This window comes from Mustela putorius, unplaced genomic scaffold (assembly GCF_011764305.1).
Source record: "Mustela putorius furo isolate JIRA1106 unplaced genomic scaffold, ASM1176430v1.1 tig00537350_pilon_pilon_pilon, whole genome shotgun sequence".
Classification (NCBI taxonomy): domain Eukaryota; kingdom Metazoa; phylum Chordata; class Mammalia; order Carnivora; family Mustelidae; genus Mustela; species Mustela putorius.
This window is the reverse complement of record NW_025422471.1, coordinates 22,075,526-22,096,209: the sequence shown is the minus strand read 5'-3', so window position 1 is coordinate 22,096,209 and position 20,684 is coordinate 22,075,526. Positions and strand designations below refer to the sequence as shown.

Sequence of the window (20,684 nt, the reverse complement as noted above, 5' to 3'; positions counted from 1 at the left end):
TGGAGAAAACTGGGACGCATATCAGACACAAGCTGAGAGTCTTCAGATAAGTCGGTTTGCTTGTGCATTTAACATAAAACTGAAATCTGTTTGGTCTTAACTGTGATATTTGGACAATATCATACTTTCTTCAATCCCAAAAGATTTCCTTTTTCAAAATGTGAACTCTTAAAAGCACCATCTTCCCCAAAGTGGGATCTGAGGAACCAATCCTTCATTGTATTTATAAATGTTAATTTTTTCCTTTTGTTTTCACTTGCTTACTCAAAAAGTAGAATAAATAGAATAGCTCTGTCTCACTTGGAAAAGAACAACTTTTGGAGCCTCAACTTGGCTGCATTAAAAATTAGAAATGTCTTTGATGATGCGCAGCTGTCTTCATGTCTTCATCACAGATGTCTCATGCATTCCAGGAGGCTGACTAATGTACCTGGAGAAATGAAGCATGCTTTCTCACTCTTTGTCTTGAAGCTCTTGTCTGACCAAGAAGGGACTAGCTTCTCCTTGCTCTATACCTAGGAACTGAATTACAAACTGCTTTTGAGAAAAGACAAATCCTTATATTCCTCCCCAGCACTCTCCTTCTTGTTGTCATATATGCTTGTCTCCAACACATTTTGCCACACTCGGTGATCTGGCGGGTGCCCCTTTATCTCAATGTTCCTCCTACGGAGAATCACTTAGGACGAGATCCCAAGATGGTGAAACTTCAAAGCTTTCCTAGGGACAGCTGCTATTAGTGCAAAGGAAAAAGAGAACGAGAGCACAGTTTATTTCATAGTCTACCATCCACTGAAGGACGTCACACTAAGAGTCCCCAAACAACCCCAAGACCAAAGTCGAATCTCTGAGCTCAGCAACTAAGAAACAAGTTCTGGAGATCTCTGTTGTGTGGTTCTCAGCGTTAGAAATCCAAAGAATTGTCTTTCCTCAAAGGACTTCCATTATCCCACAGTAGCAACTCTTCTTCCCTGCTCTCTGGCAAAAAGCACGCAATCACTACCTCTGCCTCAATTTCCCCAGGAACCTTTCACCTAGAACCCAGAGTTCATATGCAGTTAAGATTTGTGTGCTTTGGGGATAGAAGTATAAATGATGAAGCCAGTTTTTTGTGTGAGAGACTTACATAGCTGACAGCTCTATTTGGAAGATCAATGCATTTTGCTATATGTAAGTTATACTCAATTAAAAAATGATTCTACTGATAAAGACACTCACCCCCTCAGGGAAGCTGCCCTTACTTGACTCAAGTTATAACAGGATTCTCTATCCCATGTATCCTACCTCATTTATAAAAGGGGGGGCAGCAAAAAAACATGAATATCTTCCCCCATCACATGCACCCCAGCCCCTCACTAAAACTGCATTTTCCTCAGTGTATGCCTTCCATTCAGTTACATGAAATATTGCTGGACTGTCTAGGTGGGCAAAAGGGAAAATTTAAAAGAAATTTATAGGGCCAAAGGGATGAGCCAACTGTAGCCCTGAAAAATTGTGTGAGGTGAGTCATTCGCATACCAGTGCCTGAGCAAGGCGGCCTCTAACCTGCCTCAGCATGGGGTAGAAAGAGCACAAGGGATCTCAACTCACTATAAAAAGAATAAACATTTTCTAAAGAACAGCCTCCTATCAAGTTCACTCCCAGCACTGAATAACCACTTTCAACCGCTGAAAAATTCTTCCCAGTGAAAATATTTACCTCAGGGAATAAATAACATTAAATACGAAATTAATAAATATTCAGGCAATTTGAGATTTTATTGTGAAAATAGCTATTTTGATATTATATCCAGTTTCTCACTTATCAGAATAAATTCTTTACAACATTGATCATCACTACCACTTCTGGGTATTTATACATAATCTCTGAGTAAAATATATTCACACTAGGCATGACCAGAATATTTCAATTATGACCAACATTGCTTTAAGATCTTTACAACAAAACTATAGTATTTGTACACCAGTAGAGATGTTTAAAATATTTACCAAAGATAAGGTTGGTGGAACAAAACCAATATATGTACACATATATTTCTTAATCTTCTTTGTGCTCAATCTTCTAGAAAGCCAAAGTGACATTAGAAACACCTCAAATTTCCATTTCAAGATGCACAGAAAAATGGAAACATGTAATTTCCTATCATACAAACTAAAACATTAAGTCAGAAGAGGAATAAAGCTCATCTTCATGAAATCAACATAAAAGCCTGGGTACAGCCTTCCTTCTCTGATGAAGAGACCCCAGCATAGCAGGCGAAGGAGCCAGCAGTCCGAAGAACGACGGGCGAGCCTGGCCCTCTGTAAAGTGCATGACTTGCTGAGGACTGATGCAAACTCTAGCAAGTCATTTCTCTTGATTTCGAAGAATCCGGGATACGTAAAGTAAATGATGAAAAGGCAATTCTCTGAATTTGCATGAGGAAAACTAAAGAATCACAGCAAAGACCCAACTGCTTTTCACATGGCTAGATGTTCACCATTACACAATGCAAAGACCAAAGGCAAGCTTTCCATCAAATACACATCCAAAGTGTGAAGTTCCAATAGGTAACTGTACACTCTGCAGAGAAGAAACAAAGAGCATCCTTATGCCTGATTAGAAATCCAGTTTTATACTTTGAGATGAAATCACATACACTTAGTCCTCTGAAATTTGGAGGTCTAGTGATGTTTAAAGTTTTTAGGATATCGAAGCCTCTAGAATTTAATGAAAACGGTAAACCCTTATTCTAGAAAATGTACACACAAACATAAAATCCTTGTTTAGAACATAGCTTCAGACTAGAATAGAACTTGAAAATATTAAATTTCTTTTGCTTTGTCACTGAAGCAACTGTAAACTTTCTACAATAGTGTGTGCGTCTATATGCGCATATACATGTATATATATTTAAATATGCATAAAAGCAGCAGCTTATATGTGACTTTAATGCTATAAATCCCATCACCTTTTTGGCACTTTTAAAGCACAGCCAAAAATGATCTGAAAATTTGTTCCAGAATTGCAAGTTGGTCCCCACTGTCTCAGAGATTCCTAAATGCTGCTGAGTTCTCTGGAGCCACCTGGTCATGTCCCTGCACAGCTGTTCCAAGCCAGCTGGGATTCTAGGGAAAGAAACTAACTGACCAGGGGCCTTACAGGAGCCTAAATAACCAAACTGTTTAAACCCATGCTCCCCCTCCCTTCAACTTCATGGTCCAAGGCAGTCCTAACCTATCTTCCCATTTTTGATCACCACTCAATAGAGGGGCACCTGACAACAGGAAACCTTTGCAATTAGCACCAGCAAGCAAAACCACTCCAGGGTAGTGCTTCCCTAAGTATATTTCTCAGAATAAAAATCCCACAAGATACCTATTGTAAACAAAACCCACAAAACAAAAAACAAACCGTATACAATAAATCAGGGAAACAGCACAGACAAGATAGGCCCTTCTCAGAAACTGAAACCACACAAAGATTCAGAAAAGCCTAGAGTAACCTAACAGAGCATTTCCCAAACTTATTTGGCCACAGAACCCTCTAGTCACATAATAACAATATAATCTGCCAAAACACACCTTTTTCTCCAGGGAACTAAAAGATGGTTTTTTAAAAATCTTATGGTATAATTTCACATTAATAATAATCAGGATACAAAACGACTTGCTTTCCTGTCATTTTTTTTTAAAAGAAACTACTTTGTTTTGCTAAGAATATTCTTCTATCACAACATTCCCCTCTCTACAAATGTCCAGCTCAAAGTTACATTTTCTTATACCATTATACAAGAATGTTAATTCTCATCCATAATCACTGGCCTCTTCATCTGGAATAAATAATTGCTGTATGCTTTTGATTCTGAGAATAGCTCTTCACCTCAATCGCAGTGGTTTTAAGTCTAGGGCCAGTAACCTGGGCTTTTAGCAAACACAACATTCCAGCAAGATTTTGGGCTTCCTAGCAAACCCTACTTAACATCCCAACAGGGGCTAAAATATTTTGAAAACCCTTAAAAAACCCCAAAACTTCCTCTTTACTCTCTGTGAAAATCAGCCTTTTGAAGATCTAATGACACTTCAGTTAAACCTCTCAGGGCAGGGGCACCTGGGTGGCTCAGCTGGTTAAGCATCTGCCTTTAGCTCAGGTCATGATCCCAGGGTCCTGGGACTGAACCCTGTTTCCCCTGCATGGCTGCCTGCTCAGTGGGGAGCCTGCTTCTCCTTCTACTTTTGCCCCTCCCCTAACTTGTGCATGCTTGCTCTCTCTCAAAGTAAATACATAAAATCTTAAAAAAAACCTTTGAGGGTAACAGATTACAAATCTTTAGTTCATGTAATTTACAATAAATTTCTTAATAATCCATTTAAGAAATAAGAAAACACCAAAGAGCAAATGTAAATTCCACAGAGCTGAACAAGAAAAAAAGACAAAAGATAATTCTTAATACCAACAACATATACAAGAGACAATAATCAAAACCCAAATTATTCTCAGCGGCTCTGATCAGGATTTCAATTATATAAATGACCAAAGCAAGATGAAGTCAATTACTAAATCCCTCTGAGCTTAGAACAAAAACACACAGATGCTGCACCTTCTTCATCAAAGCACGGCTCTAGCGCACACCTCGTCACACTGTGTAATTAGAGAGAACACAGCAAAGCAAAGAACTACCACCCCATGAAGACAAAGAACTTTTTCTTAATGTATCTTACCCAAAAAGGTAAACCCAGGTACCACAGAAAGAAGATACTACTACAAATATAAAATCATAGGATATTTTATAGGGAATTGGAGTTCTTGGTTTTAGATTGTTGTTTTTTCTTTTCTGGTAGGGCAAAGCAGATCTTTAGATACTCAGCCGTTACAAACCTGAGGTGTTTCTTTCTTTAAACTTAAGAAGGAAGTAAGTTATATTTAATTTATATTATGTATTTGTCTGGAACTGAACACTAAATACTATGTTTGAATCATTTGATTTAAATCAGAGTTTATGTAGATAATCATAAATTTACTTTTTAAAACCCTTTTGATATACAGACTCATAAGAAGTTCCAAAAATAGTACATGACTGTGTATCCATCATTCAGCTTCTTGACTTTATATTTTGGTTTTAAAGGGTTAAGACTTTTGACTGTTTATGGAAAACTGTCAAAAAACCCAATAGGCCTGGTGGATATATATTCTTGGAACAGTCTCCATGAAAACATACTCCTGACTTTAAATACCACAATTATCACATGAAGGCACCTTAAAAAATTGGTTTTCTGAGATTGTATCATTGATACGTTTCTGCCTATTTTGATGTCTAGTTTCTTTCCAGTTTTGTAGACTTCTGAAAACTGCAGCTTAGCTGTGTTTGAAATAAGCTCCCTGATTCCTTCACATTAATAAATCTAGTAATATTAAATGAATAGAAATTACAAATGCAAATCAAAATGCTTTGGATTTATTATAAAACTCTTGAATTCTCTAGTACTCCCAAAATAATACAAACAACCCTAAGCTGAAATTTGTCGTTGCCAATCTTTGCAGGGGAAAATAACCATGGTGAAGGAATGACAATCCTCAATGCTTTTTAGAGTGTCTTTAGTGTTCAAAGAAACGGTCAATCTTATGGATGACCGGTGGCCGTCCACTGATGGAAGATCTTTATCTTATGGGAATTATCTGACTGGTTTTCTAATCCTATAATACCAACAAATATAAACACAAACACGGTCCCTTTGGTCATATTCCACCATCACGTCCTCAAGAAAGTAGCTCACAGTATTTTGTTAAACACTGTGTACCATTTATCTCAGCAACTGAAACTTTATCCAGAACATATCCTGACAGGCTGGTCACAAGCTCTCTGGCCAATCTGGAAAGTTCTTTCTTTCTAAGAGCTTCTTCGATGCGTGGCTCATCCCTGGAATGCTTTATACTCAGTTATAGCTTCCTGACATCTTGTTGGCTTATCCTCAAAATGCTCAACTAAGAATCCCACTGTATAAATTCTCACTTATCTAAATCACATTTTGCATCTTAGGAAAGGTAGTCTGGAAACATCCTAGCCTATGTACTGCAAGTCTAAAGGCAATTCAAAGCAGGAATGACCAAAAGGAAGTAAATCATTATTACAGCTGTCTTTTGTACTAAAAAATGACAAATACATGTTATTCTAGAATGCTATCTTTCATTAAACTTTCAAAACGTGAAATGTTACAATATGTTTATTGGTTGAATTCTGTGACGTAAGAACACGATCTCTACATTCGTATAAAAATTTAAACACACTATCCTTAGCATGGATATTAGTAGTTTTACTCCCAGAAAACTTTACATAAGCCAGTATTATCTTTGTGCCCAGGGAGAAACTTGGGAGTTAAATTTACCATTTGATTTTAGAATCTGTTAGGGTTGATATAGCTCTTTCTCCCCCAATTTTTCATTTTTCCCAAACCTAATTTTAATTGTCCTGTTTTACGTACATTGACAATTTTAAGCCACTTCAAATGCTTCTTTGAAGGCTTAACATAAATCACAATTGAAAAAGACCAACCCTAACTAAAGTATAAATAGACTGATTAATGTGTTAACCACCCTTCTCCAATATACATCAATCCCAGAGGACGGTAAGTCCTATGGTCATGATTTTTAATAGAGAATATTCGTACGGATTTTGGATTGCTGGAATCTAATAGAAAATTAATACAGAGCACACAAACTCATTGCAGAAGTAATGTGAAACTCATTAGTTACTTTCCCTAAATACATCCAAACAGATAAGATTTTGAAGACTACTTTGTTTCTCATTTAATTAAAACTTTCAAGAAAAAATATTTACAATGACTTATAGACTCCTGCATCAAGAGCTACCTAAATACAGAGCAAACTGGGAGGATTTAGGTCAAACACAGCTGAGCTCCATTCAGCTCCAATTAGGCAAGTCTCTTGACTACAGAGCTGTTTTCTTAACATGGGGGTTTCTGCACGACGTGGTAAGATTTGCTGAGCACCATAGTAATCTTTTGAGACACTAGTCAAAAACATGATCCTATATTTTAAAAACCCCAGAAGTGGTTTTAGGACAACAGAAGCACCTCAGCCACTAAAATTAGAGAGATTCTGTTATAAGGAAAATCACCTGCACAGCAAATCCTTTAACAGGTCGGCAACCAATAAATAGAAAATACTCTTTAAAAACTACCGCTATTTCCAAATATCCCATTAGATGCTTCAACTGTAGTTCAACTATATGGAAAATAATAAGTTGCCATAAAGCTTTTGACTATGTGACAGTCGTTTTATGAAAAGAACACTGGTTCAAGCATGATGAACTTGGACCAAGCACACAGTAGGTACTTCTGTCACTCTAGCAGAGTAGTATCTGACAGTTGGGCAACTTTCAGTAAGACTTTATAGCCTAGCATAATAAATGATGACCAATATACTCAGTTCCCCTAAAATTAATCCAAGAAAGAGAGGACTTGAGTTAAAAATGTACTACAAATACATAGGTCTAAAGCTGCCATTGGTCCAATAAACTAAAAGAATCTTTGCCAACCTTAACTGAACACATCACCAATACCAATGTTCTATTGAAGTGCATACAGTCAGATGAGTATTATATGAAACCACCTGTGATACATATATATATCTCTCAGACATATATATATGTGTGTGTGTGTGTGTATAGTACTGATAGCCCAAAAGATTACACTTCTGAGAGCATAATTCAAAAGCACATTCCTTGTTGCTTTTTAAATACAGGCTTTTCTACTGAAGTAAATAGAATATGAGAACATTACATTTTCCCCTAATGTCTAAAATTGGCATCAAAATTTCTAAACAGAAGAAAAAGAAGCCTCAAAGAGCCACATATTAGATATTTAAACTGTTCCAAGAAAACTAAATTAATAATAAATTAACTTGAATAAATAAGAGCACACATTCAGAACAGAATTGTATGTTTTGGTCAGCAACATGTGAACTAAAGGCAAAAATCTGCCAAGATTAAGGCAGGCTGTTGTTGTTGTTTAAATATACAGTACAGTGTGTTTTCTTTTTTCCCCAAGTTCATTTAGCATTTACTCTGATGTTATCTAAAGTGCACTGCCAAGCTAAAATACAAGCTTCCTAATTAAGAAAAACTAGATGTCAGAGAAAGTTTCTTTTTAGAGCCTTCCTTATACCTACTAATGACATTTTCTGTTTGCCATCACATAAGTAGTGTAAGAGATGACTGCATGACTTTGGACACAAAGCATGAGGACTGTCAGGGCGATAGCCGTTGTAAGGAATTACTTTCTTCTTCTGCTGGAGTCAATTTAAGTGTTGGCAGTTTCCGAGGAGGAAGCTGAGGGCTTTGGCGAAGATTGTCATCCATCTGTGGAACGTACAAAAGATACATCTGACTAATGGCGGTGGCACCACTTGTGTGGACTGTGGTCTCCCCGTCCAAACCATAGCCTGGAAGAGTACAGAACCATATGGTTCCAGGACTGCCTGAGAAACCTTTTCCTTACAAATACTCAAGAATTCGAAATGTTGCACCCCAAATACCAGCTAACTCAGTGTATGTATAAAAGCTATGTTGCTCGTCTTTGATGCCTTCCAATGGAAAAAAGTATTCCTGGTGAACGCCTTGAATCAATTGTGTTGTCAGGCTTTTTTCTTACAAGAATTAAGTCCCTCAAATATTACTCTTTCTTTTTTTAAGCTCTATATTTTCTGTCCAAATGGTGAACAATAGTAGCCAATAGGTTTGTTGTCCTAACACCGGTAGTCAACAGTGAACCACACCGAGAGCAGATGTGAAACGGGTGGACAGGGGAGTGCCTGACTTAGAGTTAGGAAGCTCTCATATATTGATAATGACCCAAGATAGAAGTGTACCAAGTGATACAATTGGGTGCCTCCTGGGTGCCCTTTCCGCACAGGTAGATATCTCGTGGTTCCCTCTACATGGCTGTCATGAATTTGCCACACAGAGAAAATGAAAATTCTACTGGATGGCCCCTATCTAGCAGTTAAGTGTCTAAAACAATCTACATAATCTTTCTATGACCCACATTTAAACAGTCAGCATATTTCCTCTCACGGGATTGACTGAGTTGGGCTAAGAAGATAAACTTGGCGTGTAGTCAGCCCACCTAAACTTTAGTACTGGTCTTTTACAGTTTTACTGCTCAGTTCTACTCACTACTCATGTTCTAACAACACATGAAATACTGTAAGAAGAAACAGAATGGTCATGCCAGGGAGAGGCAGAGGTTTCTGGCAACTAGTACTACTAGTACTGGATTCAGAGTTCCAGGTATCTCCTTCATTTGCAGCTGACTAACTACAGAGCCCATGTTGGAATCCAGTCTCCAGAGTTCAAATACCCTTTCTGCTTCTAGCCAGCTGAATGACCTTACGTAGGTGACATATACTACTCTCGAAGTGTCACCGTCCTTATCTGTAATACAGGGCTGATGGAGTAGTTGATGGAGTACACAGAGCTGCTGTGAGGACTAGTGAGACAACTCAAAAGCTCACACAACACGGTGCCGTTACTGAGACCTCAGGAACTGAGGGCCAGTGCTATCAGGCCACAGTGCCTCACTGGTTAGTGAAAAAAGGAAGTATCATTCACTGGTATAAGAAAAAAAGCAAGTTCATCAGACATTTGGGGGAAAATGCGTAAGTCTCTTGGATTTTTTCAACTAGAATCACCTTTGAAATTTCCATTACTGGCTATCTCCCCTATGTACTTCCTCAATATCTCTCTTATCGAATGAGCAAACCCAAAGTGGCAAAATATGCCCACTGATTAAACACAACAACAAGACCAAAAACCATAAGCGACATTAAGAACAGGTAAGGAAAGGAAGGAGAAAAAAATAACACAGTTTAAGTAGAAGAAAGAAAAAGACATCATAGTGCTATTCAGAAAGGACAAGCACAGGTGCTTATAATCTCAAGAAGTGCTATCCTTCAGAGACAGAAACAGACAAGCAAAGAAGTGTTTTAGTTTTGTCTTTTTGTTTTTTTTTTTTAAACCGGGCTTTTGGGTCTCCTAATTTGAAAAATCACTAATTATGTGGTAAAAGTAAACCCAATACCACTCTCAAAGTAATCAGGTCACAAAAAAAAAAAAAAAAAGTAATCAGGTCACTACTGGCTTCAAAACACTGTATTATGTACAACTTCAATAAATGTATATTTGAGCAGCTTTATGGAAAAAAATAAACTCTTAAAAAAAACTAAGAGGGTAAAGTTAATGCATATTAACTTAACTTAGTTAAGTTAATTAAAAGTTACAATATTAATTTCAGGAAGGAAAATACTAAACTACTATAAAATAATGATTGAAATAAACTTGACCTTTTCAATCAAGTTGGATTCCTTATTTACAAGTTGTGTGAGTTTCTGCAGATTTGCATCTACCGTTTCTTGTCCAGGAGAGATGCCTAAGAAGCCAGGACAGAAATCAGAAAGACAGAAAATTTTGAAAAGCTGTTTAGACTGAAAGAATTTTGAGTCTCTCCACCCTCCCAAGTATGCCACCCTCCAAAAATAAATAAATAAAACTAGGCAAAATGAAAAACAATTATGGGTTTAAAGGCAAAGTTAAAAGAGATAGTAATGCTCCCAAAACCAAACCCTAAACAAAAAGACTAAATTAGTCTATTAAGTAGACAGCCAAGTGTTATGCAGTTAGCAAGTGTAGTTAGTCAAAGAGCACAGCAGTTCTCATATCCTTCTCAAATTTTGAGTTGTACCTTTTCCCCACTCATACCAAATAAGCCTTCAGTCACAACGACTGGGACAGCCTTCTAAGGCAGAGACTCCGATACGGCACCCAACCAGGCATTCACAGTATTTGGAGGGACTTAAAAAAATACAGATTCCTGGGCTCCATGCCTGTGAGATGCTAATTCAGTAAATCTGACAAAGGAGCCAAAATTCTGTATTTGTCCTCTAGCCAGGTTTGCTAATCACTGTTCCAGAGTAACAAGGTTGAAAGGTACTTAGTTTGATGACCCTCTAACTGCTAACCCCTCGCTTTCTACCAAACACACAACCCACCCTGAAAAAGAAACTGTCCCTAAGCCAGTTACCCTTGTAACTTCTGTTTCCTTAAAAGAACAGTCTCTGCCAATTCTCCCAATACAAATTTCGTATCCTGATCACTTAAGCACAAGGTCCCACACTCCCAAGGAACCATATCCTAAGTGACGGGTATCCTCTATTTACAATACCTCCAGTCTGATGCAACCAGTTTTCAAGTAGTGGAATCATGGGAGTGTACCTCCCCCAAATCAATCTGCTGCTGATTCCTGTTCACGCAGGAAAATGCAGGAAGCAACATTTAAAATAATTGCCCATTTGCATTAGGATAAATGCTATCTTTTAGCAGGGACTCAATAAATACCTGTGGTTAACTTTTAGAAGAAAATGATCCACTTCAAAGGGGCAATTTTTAAAGAAGAACAAGAGGCAAGAAATGTATAAAATCTAGAAGAACAGACAAAAGGCAAACGTCTATTTCTCTATTTAAAGTAGAACTAGCACATGGGAATAAATTTGGAAAAATGCAACTGTTTTAAGTGCTACAATTCAACATTACAGACAATACACAAATTTCTTCAATAAGTCAAGAATTTTGCTTATATGTCCATTGGAAAATACGCAGATATTCTACGCAAACACAGATTAGCTGAAGAGGGGCCAGCTTACCTCCAAGACTAAGCCTAAAATAACTGTTTAGGATGTCATCACAGAAACGGCACAGGTTGGAGAGCTGTTTTAGATGTTCTTGTAACTGAACTTTAGGAAAGCGTACTTTATAAAGTGGCGCGAGGAAACCAAATACATAGGCATCCAAGGTAGATGGCCTAAAAATAAATTAAGGATTTTTTAAAAAACACATAGGAAAATACTAATGTGGGATTATGTTAAAAATATTTTTTCTCAAATCCATTTGCCAATTCTGGAGTATATAATATAGCCTTTTAAAAGGTTTACTACATATTTTTGCTTATAAAATGATGCAATGAATGAGGGTTATATTCAGTAGTTTTTTAAATACTGTAACCATTTATTTTATTTAGAAGAAAAGTTATAAAGTAAAGACGCATGTTTACTCACAAGTGTTATGTACAGATAAGAGACAGGGTGGGAATAGCCTTAGATATTTTAAATTCACACAGATAGCATATGGAGTCAATGTTTGATTACCACGGACAGAAAAAGTTCACTAGAGTAATCCATTAAATCTTTTTATTAAAGTAAAAAACTCATAAAGGGGGGCAAGACAACTTGCTTTAGGTAAGTGTTTATTGATTACATGCATACAAAACATCAGAATGATTTTGAAGGGAATGTACTCACGTATCTCCAAAGAAAAACTGAGATGTTCCCAATCTGTTTGACAGAAGATTTAGGCACTCCTTGGCATCTCTGTATATCTAATAAGGACAAAATAACAACTCAAAAGTAGGAAGGATGCTCTAGAACTCCTTTTAGGCAGGCATTTAGGTACATTCATCTCTGCTGCCTCTCGTGTTCCTCCTCTGGAGGCCCCTTGCTTTGAAAGTAATCCCAACCATACCTGAGCTTCCACTTCTCGGAGGTGGTAGAGAGGAGGCTCTCCTCTGGTCAGAAGAATTCTATTTAGTGCTCCCTTAGACATCCTTCCAGGCAGAATCAAACTCAAGGGAAAAGGAATTCGTGAAGCAAACCATGGCTTTGTCACAGTAAAGTAATTGTCACTCTCAACCCAGAATGTGTGAAGCTGCAAACCAAACAAAAACAACTAAAAACCAAAACCAAACCAAACAAAAACAAAAAAAAAAGAACCCCCCCAATCAAAAAACCAAAATCAAAATCAAAAACAAACCCACTACAAGCATGTTCTTTTATTAAAAGAAAGGTCATCTGATCAAGTGAAAGTTTTTGATAAACATCTTTGTCTAAAGGAGCTTCATCCAACTTTCCCAATTTGAATGACCCAAATATAAAACAAGATTTTAAAAACATGCATCTGTTGATTGCTGTATCCCATGCACCCAGAACAAGGCCTGGCATATATCTGCTCAATAAATACTTGTTGAATGAATGAACTATACTTAGCTGATTTCTATACATGGGAGCACCAAACTCCATCTTCCATAAATAAATTTATTTCCAAAATGACATTACCTTTCACTTCATTGTTTCCTGTCCTAGTTGAATGTCTAACAATCCAGTTGCACAGTAACACAGAATCAAGATTAATACATAAATGAAACTTCCTCTCTTAAGCCATTTTCACTATGCTCCTTCTAAATAGGCTGAAGGATATTTTTAGTAGGTCATTATAATACCAATGCTTACCACTGCAGGAAGAAGCTTCTCTTCGATGAGAGCAATGTAAGCCAGGGTATCTGCCCCCTGTTTTGCTGAGAGTTCATAATCAGCATTATATTTCTATGAAAAAACATAAAACCAAAATACTTGAGAAGTCAAGGGCATCTCAAAACAGGGAAGCTAAATAATATTATTCCTCAAAAATGGCAAATAAGATATTAAAAGGCAGAATGATAAATACCAAATCAGTGACAAATGCAGCTTGTGCAAATAAAATTCTTAGCACAACATCACACACACGGTAAGGTCAGTAAATACTGTTTTTTTTTTTTTTAACTGCTATTATTTAATGATTGTTTATGACCCAGTTTTGTTAGTGCTTGCCATATAGTGCAAACTTAATAAACAGAAGCTATTATTTTTAATAATAAGGAAGAAGTTCTAATTAGCTGCATTTTTCCCCATGAAAAAAGAAAGAACCCCCCCCCCCAATTTAAAACAGTTCTAAATTTTGTTGACATAGGACTGACTTTTTTAAGAAAAGTATTGTCAAACCCAATTATAACTTTGGTATTTAAAGAAGTCTTTACATGTTTAAATATTCTGGATACATTATACAAATCTTTACATGCTCGCCCATTTTAGATACATTACTTCATGAAACATTTAATTGCAACTCTCTAGTTAAGTGTTCTTTAAAAATAAAATAGTTGCTAGCTGGTGGGAACTCAGATGTCATATGCAGCAGAAAGTGTGTAGCAGCTTTGTGACTAAATTGACAGTCGTATCAGTAAGTGTAATCGTGGAGATGGCTTCATTGAATCTGCTTATGTCTAAACTTAAATCCAGAACAGTATATGAAAATATAAATTGAGTGTACTTCACTATATGACTTTCAAATCACAATACAACTCATGATTCAGAGCAGTAATTCTCAAGTCCATTTTTATATCAAACCTGAGGTATCTCCAATTATCTACTGATTTGGTTAAAAAAAATTAAAAAAAAAACTTTACAATGTTTTTATTTTTGTTGTTTTTAAGTAACATGCAGGGAACATGTTAAAAATGAACCACCCACCTGTTTTCTTAAAAAGTTTAGTATTTTTGCAGGCTGAGAAACAATGTTGTCTTCAGTTGTCAAAATTGGTACATCTCCTATAACCAAAAACAGTTCACATACAAGGAAATGTTTCTACTTCCTCTGAAGGGATTCTGATCCCCTAAAAACTACACCAACTGCCATTTGGAGGAGGGAAATGAGTAAGCTCATCTTAGTTTTTTGCAATTTCACAATGCAGTTTTGGAGAACACTGTCATTTCTCGTAATTTCCATTGATCTGGCTTATATTTTAAAGTACTACTCAGAATGATCAAACCATAAGCAACATAAAGCCAAGGTCATGACAAGAAGAAACTAAACCCCAAGGTATTCCATGGCTGTATGCCTCACAGGTTTAAATTCGGCGAGGAAGGGGGAGTAATTTCAAAAACAGCAGTAAAGTGTATTAAAATGTTTACACTGTACCTCTTGAACCTCTCCAGGTGTTATCTATGACATTGACTTTCAAGGGTGCACCAGAAAATTTGGCGTAAGCCTGAAACAAAGTTTGCAATAAAACATTAGGCTTGAGTACGTAGCACAAATCTACAGAGCAACTTTACAGCCTGGTCCCCCTAAGGCAGAAACGCCTGACACGCGGGCTGTGTCCCTCCCTCTCCGGCTGTCTAGCAGAGGACCCGCGCGTCAGCTGCCCAAGTTTCGGGGACTCTGTTCCCCCAAAGGTCTGGGGGATGCAGAGCTGGGCGCGCGTGCACCCAGCTTTGGCTTTTCATTCCACCGCCCAGAAAGCTCTGCAAGGCTGAAAAGACTCGGAGCCAAACGAGAAAGCCATGACTCTTCCGCGAGGCCTTGGCGGGGTCACAGGCCAGGCTGTGACTCCAGAGTAAGGAACCCAGTGCAGTGCAGCGAGAAGCTCCCCGGCCACTCTCGGCCCTGCAGCGCCGCAGGGAACCGCGGCGAGCGACGGAGACCAGACCCAGTCAGCCTCGCGCCTCTGGCCCCGCCCATCTTTCCTGCGCCCTGGCCCGCAAGGCGGCCTCACCATCACCACCAGGGACTCGCTGTGCACCGATGGGAGCCCCCAGCCACCTCCCCAGCAACTGAGCTCCAAGGGGGCCGCCATCTTGCCGGGGCTGACCTTTGCTACACCGGAAGTACTTAGCGGCCCAATTTCCGGCACGTTGAAGCACAGGGCGGGGCGGAGGGAGGGAAAAGTACCTTTGGACTGTGAAGAGGTGTGGCAAGGAGAGGTGGAGGGGTTAAAAGTGCCCTCACCTTAGCTAATTGAATTTAAATTAAAAAAATAATAATAAGATAAATAAAAAATAAAAGCCCACTTAGAATCAGCCTGGCCTAATGGTTAAGAATCCTGGCCCTTAAGATACGTCTGCCAGACAGTGCTCAAATATTTACTGGAAGCCAAGTGTTTGAACATTACTACCTTGGGCCTAAACTAGCCCATTTGTAAAATAGGCAGGATTGTTGTGTTTTTAAAAAATTATGACACAGGGAGAAATAAGTTGACATACAATAGGCACTCAATAATTGTTCAACCCCTTACCCCATACACTTGGCTTTTGTCTCATTCCACTCTCAGTCTTAATTATGTCACCCTCATGTTCACTTGCTCCACTCTCCTTAGAGGTAACCCTATTACTGAAACTTGTTAAGTGAATTCTGCCTTTTTCAGACAGGAAAATCTCCTTTCTCTGCCACTGCTCCCTCCAAACAGAGCTTAACTGTCACCTTCTTGGGATGATTTTACAAAGTTAGGAACTTTGGCATTCCTGCAGACCCTTGTATACACTTAAATTGTGGCTTCTATTCCATGCAAATTTTTTGCCTTTCACTGTACTGAAAATTCTCTGAAGACAGAACAGGGCTGGCTTCATAGATGGGAGACCTGTGTAGTCACACAGGGCCCTGTGCACAGAAGAGCCCAGAACTGCCTTAATGTTCTGCTGCCATTGTCTTGAAATTCTTAACTTTTTAACAAGGGGCTTCCATTTTTATTTTCTCCTGGGCCCTACAGATCGTATAGCCACCTAACCTGTGGGCATGAACCAAATGTTTTTTGAAAATCACACTGACAATTTCTCAGAGAAACCGTCAAGGAGGAATAATAGGCCTTCAGAATGCCATGATCCTATCAGACTTACAGGGTCCTGGAGTTGGAACTTGGGTCCTGGGTCCTTCTAGAAGGCACAACAGTCTTTCTGGGATACCCTCCCAGTCATTTCTCCAAGTTCTTTCCTCCAAGTTCTCCATATTTTCCTTAACTCTGCCACATTGAAGTAGTTGGGTCCCCTTAAACAACGTTAATCTCAAAAGAAACCTTTGCAAATTTTCATAAAATTATAATTCAATAAAGAATTGATAGGCATTCCCTAGGGTTAGATGGTTTATTTAGCCATCTAAATTATAGCTTCGATCTGCTAAAGTTTTTTTTTTTTCATGTTTCAAAAGCAAAAGTTCTCAGAAATGGGAAGGATAAAGTATATCAAAGGTGGGAATCCATTGATAATACTTTATAAATGAGAAATGCTTAATAAATGCTCATTGAAGCCAAATATCAAAACATTTATTGAGCAGCTACTGTATCCAAGACACTGTAAGGCTCTTGGAGAAACAGAAACAAATAAGATTTAAATTCTATTCCCATGAGTCTATAGTCCACAAAGGAAAGATACAACTAAGTGTAAGAAGTCAGATTATCATGAGTAACATTAGAGACATAACTAAAATACTATGTAAGCACAAACCAGGAATGATGCATCCTCTCTGGGATCAGCAGAGGCTGTCTGTTCAGTCTTAACTGTAAAGAAAGTAATTCAACTTTCAGATTCAAGAAATAGGACTTTCCTGTCTTGGGGGTTAAAATCCTAAGTCATAAAGCTCAGAGTCTATATACTGCAATCAGGCATTTAAAGTAATCATATGCAGCTTGGGGCACCTGGGTGGCTCAGCCATTTGAGCATCTGACTCTTAATTTTGGCTCAGGTCATGATCTCAGAGCCATGAGACTGATCCCACATCAAGCCCCACATGGGGCTCTGTATTCAGTATGTTCTCCCTCTGCTTCTCCCCTGGCTCGCTCACTCACTCTCTCTTGTTCTCAAATAAATAAAGTCTTTAAAATAATCATACAAAGAGAATGTGGATTACCTAAGTCTTGTTTGCATGGTGGAGGGGGTGGGTGATAGATGCACATTTTTGTGGATGCCTAATATAATTAGTCAGTTCAGCCTTCTCCCTTATTGCTGCTGTTACATATGACAATTTCATTTGTGTTAAAGAGAAATTAAATCTCTCCTCTTAGCATCGAATTGAGACAGAAAATAGCAGGCTATTGCATCTGATGAGAGAATCCTTACACACAGGTTTATTTGTGTCTATTTAATAGCAATCTTTTATTGTCGCAATTCCTCCTGAGAGTCTGCATTTGCTAGATTGAATTTTAAAACCCTAGCACAGCTGATTGCACAACCAGACTGAATGTTGTTCCAGAGAAGCACATAGAAAGTTGAAACCTTCAGAAATTATGCCCAGTATGGATAGTTGGCACCTGTGCCTTTTTCTGGCTGCTAAAGTGTGTTGTTCAGAGTTCATCAAAATCATAATTTCAGATTCCTACCAGGAAACATATTATCTGCAAAACATTCACATATGTGTGGGATGACTTGAATTGCAGCTTTATAATGAGTATTCCAGACAATGTTTTCTCTTAAAAAGAAATAATATTATTTTTTCAAAAGATGGATATTAAAAATGGCTTCATCTAGTGATAGTCATGTGAACTCAGGGGACCTGACCTTGGCATCTATTTCTATCCCTCCTGTGTTTTCTAACTTGAAAGCCATGGTGCAAGTTCTATTAGGATCTTTTTGTCTGAGTGATTAAGAATCTGTGAAATGGTACTGTCACCAAAGATGAAAGGTTTGTGACAAGTGTTCATGCAGTATGGTCATTCATGAGAAAGTTGAAGTAAAGATGCTTGAATGTCCCTTTCAACTCTAAACTTCTATAATTTAGTTCTGTGTTCAGGTATACAATCCTTAGGGAAGAGAAGCAAACACTGGGTAGAAGTCAGAAGAGTTGGTTTCTGAGTTTGCCTCTAATTAACCGTAAGACCAGAGCCAATCATTTTACCTTTATTCCTCAACTCATTCACTTATGAAGTGAAGGTTCTTTTAGCTATGGGACACACACCATCACGCTATGTGTAATAAGCATTTAATAGGGGCGCCTGGGTGGCTCAGTGGTTTAAGCCTCTGCCTTCAGCTCAGGTCATGATCTCAGGGTCCTGGGATGGAGCCCCACATCGGGTTCTCTGCTCAGTGGGGAGCCTGCTTCTCCTTCTCTCTCTGCCTGCCTCTCTGCCTACTTGTGATCTCTCTCTGTCTATCAAATAAATAAATAAAAATCTTTAAAAAATAATAATAATAATGATTTACATTTGTGAACAATTTGTACATGCCAGAAACTGTCTTATGTATCTGACATAAATTATTTGATCCTCATTAGGTAGGTACTGTTACATTCCCCTGTTTTCAGGGAGGTAAGTTAAGGCACAGAGATGTTTATTAACCTTCCCAAGCTCATCTAGCCATTAGATGATAGAAGCAGGATTTGAACCCAAGCCATCTGGGCTTGTACTCTTAATCATTATGTCATACTGCTGGTAGTCTTCTAAGTAGTCCATTAAAAAATCCTAGTTTCACTCAAAGTGAAGTTATTAATGCCATGATAGTACTATCATGACCTGTTTCAATAATATTTATTTAGTATTAAGGGATTAAATAAGTTCCTTAAGCCACTTCTGTATGCACAGTATACACTGCTGGGCTAATAGGGAATTAAAACTTACGTTCATTGTTCATGATTTCAGAGGGATCATTGACAAGACCTACATAACTGAGGTAACTAGAGTTAATTAGGAGTACCATTTTGTCAAGTAGACCCCAAGTCTAATGTGGTTTTAGACAAAGGATTTTAACGTATTGCTTTGCTCGGCAAAGGTCTAATCAAGAGGTAGAACTTCATCTGACCTTGTGGGAAGGCTGGGTACATTGGATTTAGATTGGCACAAGGAAGGGATTCCACATGGGCTATGCTACATCAGTTAAGTTGTAGAGATGGGAATGACTGTGGCAAAGAATGTTAAATAAATGGATGCTGAATCTAATAATAAGCTGGAGACTTATTAGGAAGATTATTGATTAACTGACTTGAGAACCAGAATTGTTGGTATCAGAAGGCATGGAGATATATAGTTTTGAGAAGGTAAAAGTCTAAATCAGTATCAACAGATGTACCTAGTTAGGGATCAGCGTGCATGGACACCATAGGACAAAGGGTTTTATGAACCCATCAGTTGTCTTAAATGAAGCAAAATGTTGTGTAAAATGAATTGAGGAAATGCTGGTGAATATTATTAGAATAAAATCACCTGGAACACTGTACTGAGCATTTTTCATTGAATAAGCTGTTAGAAATCTGATTTCATGGGATTGCTGAAGAGCAGGGTATTAGGAATAGGGGCAAGTATAAGATCATGAGGCATATGGCAGATAAAGGAAAGGAATGGAACAAAAACAGAAGACTCAAGATAAATGTTTTGAAGGAGATGACAAGGTGAATCTACATACATATGAAGACAAAATTGGTTACTAGTGAGCAAAGTCTGAAGATGTCAGAGAGAAAAATGCCTAGTATCCTATTCCAAGAGTTCTCAGAATTACCCTAAAAGGGGAGAGGCTGAGATCAGGAATATGAGCGGTGGAACTGGCACTGAAAATGAGAGGAGCTTTCTCTCTGACACTAAAGGAAGGTCCAAGGAAAGCATGGGATGCTGAGCTAGCCCAAACCAGTTACCTTCAAATCCCTCTGTTAAACTAGAAAACAAATCAAAAGAGCCTGAGAGAGGGATTGGGAATGTAAACAGAAAGGGAATAATTTGGAGAATGTATCGGGGAGTTCGTAAAAAGTGAATGGAGGGGCACCTGTGTGGCTCAGTCAGTTAAGTGACCAATCATGATTTCAGCTCAAATCAGGATCTCAGTGTTGAGATAGAGCCCCACATCTGCCTCTGTACCCAGCCCAGAATTTACTTGGAATTCTTTCTGTCTTCCTCTCCCTCCCCTGCTCTGTCCCACCCCCTCCCCCCACTCATCATAAGCCACTTGCCCAAACGTGCACTACTCTCTCTCTCTCACAAATAAATAAGTAAATAAATACTCTTTTAAAGAAAAGTGAATGGAAACATTGCCAATAATGAAAAAGGTCAAATTTAAATTAGTATGATGGAGACAAATCA

At 38.2% G+C, this 20,684-nt stretch overlaps 1 protein-coding gene across 3 annotated transcripts; it reads right to left on the bottom strand.

Moving 5' to 3' along the window:
- Nucleotides 1-1,739: 1,739 nt before the first annotated feature.
- Nucleotides 1,740-15,507, bottom strand: MTX3 (metaxin 3). Of its 3 annotated transcripts, XM_004766804.3 has the most exons (9): nucleotides 15,411-15,507; nucleotides 14,834-14,903; nucleotides 14,387-14,463; nucleotides 13,334-13,426; nucleotides 12,570-12,752; nucleotides 12,350-12,426; nucleotides 11,696-11,853; nucleotides 10,340-10,425; nucleotides 1,740-8,357 (listed from the first exon to the last, which is right to left on the bottom strand). In XM_004766804.3, exons 1-9 carry the CDS (start codon nucleotides 15,489-15,491, stop codon nucleotides 8,247-8,249), a joined length of 936 nt encoding a protein of 311 aa, XP_004766861.1. In that variant the 5' UTR covers nucleotides 15,492-15,507; the 3' UTR covers nucleotides 1,740-8,246. The 3 variants fall into 3 exon arrangements, with proteins under 3 accessions (XP_004766861.1, XP_004766864.1, XP_004766863.1); XM_004766807.3 differs by lacking the exon at nucleotides 10,340-10,425 and having other exon boundaries at nucleotides 15,411-15,506; XM_004766806.3 differs by lacking the exon at nucleotides 10,340-10,425 and having other exon boundaries at nucleotides 1,740-2,563; nucleotides 15,411-15,506.
- Nucleotides 15,508-20,684: the final 5,177 nt, after the last annotated feature.

Coding starts and splice junctions, on each gene's coding strand:
- MTX3 (XM_004766804.3), bottom strand. CDS start 15,491: ATGGCGGCCCCCTTGGAGCTCAGTTGCTGGGGAGGTGGCTGGGGGCTC. Junction 12,753..13,333: donor AGAAGCTTCTTCCTGCAGTG/GTAAGCATTGGT, acceptor TTTGGTTTGCAG/CTTCACACATTCTGGGTTGA. Junction 11,854..12,349: donor CAGTTTTTCTTTGGAGATAC/GTGAGTACATTC, acceptor ATTTATTTTTAG/GCCATCTACCTTGGATGCCT.